The 6,000-nt window shown below is 39.3% G+C and overlaps 1 protein-coding gene across 2 annotated transcripts in view; it reads right to left on the bottom strand.

Moving 5' to 3' along the window:
* NOX4 (NADPH oxidase 4) overlaps positions 1–5,797 on the bottom strand; it is a 145,250-nt gene extending 139,453 nt beyond the window's left edge. The window contains exons 1-2 of one of the 2 annotated variants that reach the window (XM_046686204.1): positions 5,683–5,797; positions 4,940–5,035 (exon numbers count right to left, since the gene is read on the bottom strand). In XM_046686204.1, coding sequence (XP_046542160.1) covers positions 4,940–5,035; positions 5,683–5,739 — 153 coding nt within the window. In that variant the 5' untranslated portion in view covers positions 5,740–5,797. The remainder of the gene's footprint in view (positions 1–4,939; positions 5,036–5,682) is intronic. The other variant, XM_046686205.1, reaches the window with a different exon arrangement.
* Between the last annotated feature and the right edge of the window lie 203 nt (positions 5,798–6,000).

A 6,000-nucleotide genomic window follows, 5' to 3' on the forward strand; every position in this document is an offset into this window, starting at 1 on the left:
AGAATCACTAGGATGAAACTGAACGGTCCACACATAACCGTGAATTTGGAGAAAAACGATATAAAACCAAGATGCATGAACCTGGTACCACAAAACACATTCTCTTCCTAAATTAAAATGTTTGTATCAATTAAATTATATCCGTTAATTGTTAAAATGTCAGAAATACAACTCAGAAACAGGTGAACATGAATGTGAAGCCTTCTATAAGTAGCACTCTGAGTTAAATTGCCCCAATATTTCAAAAAACTTACGAAGCAATTTCTCAGAGTTAGTCACAACACATTAGTACTTTCCATCAAAGGAACTACATTTTCCACTCCTTGAAAATAAATAAATTGAAAACAAATTTCATCTTAAGTAATCAATGGAGTCCCTTATTTAAATGCTGCCATGGCGGAGGAAGTTCTTGTTTGATTTGTTTGTTTGTGTTTGTTTTCGGTTCCCTCAAAAGACTTTCTTTCCCTCTTAGCTCATTTTAAGATTCCAGTATTCACAGCATGTCATAATTAAACATCTCCTAGGAAGTACACAGTCTGATTAGCACATTAACTCAGGCACAAACCAGCCGTGACCAAGTTGCCTCCAGGTCTGGGTCAGACCGGTCTAGGAAAGAATAATGATGAAAACTCCGACTAAAACATATTAAGCCCAACATTATTTTCTCTCCCATCACTTAAGATTTTCTTTTCCCTGTCAGTTCTAATGCAATTTTTTAATCCTTAATTTAGGTCTGAGAACAGTCACCTAGACTTCTAGCAATAAAAATAGATACTCCAGTTCTGAAAATTAAATACTTTTTGTACATTTACTCTCAAAAGCTCCCACCATGAGAAAGCTCAGAAGATTAGGAAGAAGTCAGAGAGATTTTTTTAGTTACACGCCTACGACTAGAGCCTACAACTTCCCATACAATATTAACTACTGTTTTGGAGAAAAGGAGCAAGAGAACTACCCACATCCTGATGTCTTTTATTGGGCTGATTGGTGGCTAGTTATTTGCCTTAAAGCAAAATGACAAGTCCTTATGGCCGTGAAGGTAGGAATACCTTCCCCCACAGTCTATCTTTGTACTGTCCAAAATGGTAGACATAAGCCACACATGGCTATTGAGCATATGAAATGTATGTAGGGCCACCAAAAAACTGAATTTTCAGGTTTATTAATTTTATTAATTTAAATTTAAAAGCTGATATTCATTTGTATTATTGGAAAATCTTTAAATATATTTGGAACAACTTGGTTATGCGGATCCACTTTTTTATCTGTAAAACTGCATGAAATCTAAACACAGCTCAAGGATTTCTGATGAAAATTTAGTGACTGAATTGTGATATGCATTAAGTGTCAAATATACACTATGTTTCAAAGCATCAATAAACAAAAAAATAATGTAAAACATCTCATTAATAAATTTTTAAAATATTGACCACATGTTGAATATTTCAATTCATTAAAATACTTTGGATATATTTTAAATAAAACATATTATTAAAGTCAATGCCACTATCTTCTTCTTACTTTTTTAATGTACTACTGGAAATTTTTAATTATGTATGATTCACATTATATTTCTATTGGGCAGTATTGATAAAGAGTAACACTAACCAGTGGAGTCTCTGAGATGGGCCAATGAAGTGGTTTAGAAAATTTGTACGGTATGAGGAAAAAGCAAAAGGCCAGACAGTACTGTATTCAGATCCTAGCTGTGACAGTGACCATCCAAAGGGACCTCAGGCAGTCATTCAGTTTCCTCGGCCTATATTTGGAAATCCCCATATGTAAAATGGGAAGAATAATTTCCTAGCTTAAACAAAATATTTGTAAAGTGCCTGGTATATCATCGGTATAAACAGTTGAATAAATAGTTGTTTTTCAATGGAAAGCAGAAATTTCAGACAACTACTAAGAATTAACTGCTTCTCAATGTCTATGTCTTCCTGCAAATGGGCATATTCTGCAGACCCTCCTTCCCATAATATTAGTGCAACACTCTTATTACCTTACATTTTACAGATGAATAACAGCAATCAGACTAAATGCCATTATCAAAATGGTCAAGAAATGGAAGTACTGTTTCCATTTGTATTTTAAAGTGGTAGCAATCAAACTAATTTCCAGAAATACCATCATGATTTTTATGAAGCTAAAATTCCTCTAAAAGAGACCTATATTATCAGAATATGTATGTCGTTTTCAGGATTTCCGCCGTCCTATCACTGCGGCACCACGTTCCTGTGGGTGTTTAGTAGGCTTTCACATGCACTGCTCTAAGGCAGTAAGTTAACAATATATAGTCATTAAATGTGCAAAACATGGAAACCAGCAATATTTATTTTAAAAATAATTATTTCCCATTGTTACACTGTACTTCTTTGCAATTTGAAAAATGCCTGCACATTATTACACTATGAAACAATACCACAATCATCAAAAGATTAGAAAAGGTAAGCCTAGGACAAATAAAATTAAATACTCCTTCATAAAGCAAATAATAAACCTATAGAGTTCCTTTTTCACTAAAAAGTAACAGACTGAAAATATCTATGTCAAAATGGTTTAGATAAATTAATGACTAGAAAACTCATATAGATGATTACTGCAAAGTGAGATGTTTGGAAGTCATCTTTCAGCATGATGCCAAGAAAAGCTTTCCTCTCTACAGTGATTCTTCATAAAATGTTAACTCCTGACTGGATGCGTTAAGGGGCAACTCATTATGATCATTCTGATGTTTCCATGAAAACTAATTTACAACAACTCTGTCTTCTTCAATCTGCTTATTGCATTTTTTACTCGTAATCTTTCATTTAGTCCTTTTATCATTTTTTTCTTCTCTCATCTGATCAATATTTATTGCATGCCTACTATGTACAGCTGTTCTGCAGGACTCTCCACTGAACCTCACTAGCTGATTTATGTTTCCTGGCAGACAGGCAAAACATATGTAAGGGTTTTTAATTAATTGGGTTATATACATGTATGTATGTGTGTTTGCGTACTCTTCATCACAGGTGACTTGTCACCAAAATAAATATGAAGTTGTTACCCAGCATCTAAGCTCATAAAAATTAACTTCTTGGTTTCCAACATCATTACTTTTTGAATAAGTTATTATTTTAGCTTATACCATGTCATTTAGCTGAAATCCAAAGTTTAGTTGTGGCTTTCTAAGTTGTCTATTCTTCGATTTTATATTAATACAAATTCCTCCTGATCAAAATCTACCATTTTTGATGCCAAAATTTCCCATCATAACTCTCAAGAGTTTTCTCCATGTTGTTTACCAAGTTATACAATAGGTCAAATATATCTCCCACTGAAAACCTCGTGTTTGATAATTCATACCTAAAGGAAAATTTCTAGGAAACAAAATTAAAATGATAGGCCAGCAGACCTTCATGTATTTATTAGAGAAAACTTTTCTTAACTTGTTTCTTGAATTATACGTATTTACTTGTTGGATCTTCCACTAAATTGTAAGCAATTCAGGGCAGGGGCCAAGGTCTTACTCTCTATGGGCCCATTTGAAAAGCACAGGGTTCGTGACAGTTTGCTGGATGGCTGGATGGAAGGTTGGTTGGATGAAAGAAAGAAAGAGATGTTCACATTTCAGTTATCAATCAAATAAGTTTCACCTTTGAAACTATTCTTCACAATCCATTAGTTAAAAATACAGGTGTTGGATGATGATGACGTGTCAGTGTAGGTTCCTCGGTTGTAACCAAGGTACCACTCTGGAGGAGGATGTTGATAGCAGGGAGGCTGTGCATGTGTGGGGTAGGGGAGCATATGGGAAACTGTTGTACCTTCCCCTCAGTTTTACTGCGAACCTTAAACAACTCTAAAAAAATAAACTTAAAAACAGGTGTTTAACTTTAAAAATATCAATGGTGTGACCCATAAACAATGAAAAATAGTACTTTATTGTATAAAATAAAATATCAATTAACTAATGTAGCCTTAGTTTATTACAGGCTTAACATGAGCCAAGCACTACTCTAGGAGCTGTAGTTTGAAGATAAATAAGATCTGTAAACGTAAAGCAAGAAATGGAAGGCTGGTTCCACTGACTTCATCTGAATTGATCATAATTTTAAACAGTCATTAAATCATCAAAAAGAAAACAATGCATCTCCTCTTTAGAATGCGTTTTCTTCCCCAATGAAAACAAATTGTAAAATCTGCTTTTTCAGATGCCCTAAGATTTTTCCATGTTTTATACTTTTTACTTGTTGCTTAGAAAATGCTGTCTCCTGATACAAAGTAAGATGTCCTCAGCGCCGATGTCTTTTAAGGAGTCAAGCAGGAAGGGAGTGGAGAGGAAGAATGAGCTCAGAAACATCATGGAACAGAGAAAAGAAAAAATATCAACATGAGATAAAGCAGAGCAAAGTTTTGCACAATATCATTCTCATATTAGACCAGAACACTGGAACCATAATCAGCCACTAACCCAGGGCAGACAGCTGAGAAATGCCCAGAAATGAATAACTGCATTAGACACATCCTTGGTGAGAACTGACAGTAAAAGGAAACAGTGCAGAAATCCTCTGGCTAAGCTTATGGGCAGGCTAAAGTCTTGATTAGTGAAAACTAACAGCCTGTCATCAGCTGGTCCTCCCAGTGAAGCAGATCCTTCAGGGCGCTTTGCAGCTGACAAGAAGCAGCAACTTTTCTCAGGACAAACTAGCCTGGTCTGGCAGATTCATTCGTTTCACTTTAGCAGATATGATCTTCGGTTCTTAAAAGAGTCAATCATTTTAACCCAGACAAGTATAAACGATAAATCAAGAAAACTCGACCCCATTAGAGAATAGCAAATATTTCTAAAGTGAACAACCAACGTTGCTTTAATGAATGGAAGAACTGTCGAGGGGCTGTAGCAAGGTCTGCCCACATTGAACCCACGCCAGCAGGTCACCCAAGACCCACTTACCCCCAACATCTGGTGGAGGTAGTAATACTCCGGCCCTTGGTTATACAGCAGGAAGGTTTTCCAGAAAAGCAGGACATTCAAGGAGAGCCAGAGAAGCTAAATGACACAAAGGGAGGGAGAAGACAAAAATGAAAAACAAACATTACCTGACGAATGGAAACCTCAAGTACCTTCCTTGGACACAATACTTTCAATGGAACTCACTTACTAATTGCAGAAAGCATTCTCAATTAACCAGCAAGCTGAAAACCACTCAGAGGAAAACCCATCTGACCTCACTCAGCCCCTGCACCTGAGACGAAGCGTTTGGGTTGCACACAGGTCTCCTAAAGGACTTGCAGATCTCCCCTGCCGGACAAAAAGAGACTAAGAAAGCAGTGACATCAGCATGTCCCAAGCATTGTATGTTGTTAAAATACAACATCAAACAGCAGCAGTCTGGGGAAAGAGCAAAGGGGGAAGATGTTAAACGGGTTAAGGAAAAGCTGTGTTCCCTACAAGTCATCTCTTCTCCCTTCCTGGCCAGCCGCTCTCCCATCCGCGTGCAGGAAAGTTCCCATGCAGCTGGCGGAAGAGGGGAGCGCTATCATCTCCAGGTGTTACCAGCGGAAAGTTTTGTTAGTTGAGGATGTTCCACCCAGAGGCCAACTTCCCCTTCCAGCTTCCCCCCGCGCACGCTCGGAGAATGAATCAAACTTGCTGCCCGAGAGACAGAACGCGGGAGAGCTCGCCCGCCATCCTACCAGGCAGAGGTGCTTAACCCCTTCGTTGGCCAGCCAGCTCCTCCAGGACACAGCCATGCCGCCGGCCGGCCCGAAAAAGAGCGGCGGCGGCCGGGGCAGCGCTTACAGCGGGCGGCCCGCGGGGGCGCGGCGGGTCAAAGACTGAGTGGAAGCGGGGCCGGCGCCGCGCCAGCCCGGGCGGGGTCTGCGGCCCGAGGCCGGGGCTTCCGGGCGCTGCGGCTCCGAGGCGCGCGGCGAGCGCCCGAGCCCGCCGGCCGGCCCTTTGTCTGGGCGACCTGCGGCGGCGGCGGCCCCGGGGGCGGGGGGACAAGGAGGCGG

Source organism: Equus quagga, chromosome 14 (assembly GCF_021613505.1).
Source record: "Equus quagga isolate Etosha38 chromosome 14, UCLA_HA_Equagga_1.0, whole genome shotgun sequence".
In the NCBI taxonomy this organism is placed as follows: domain Eukaryota; kingdom Metazoa; phylum Chordata; class Mammalia; order Perissodactyla; family Equidae; genus Equus; species Equus quagga.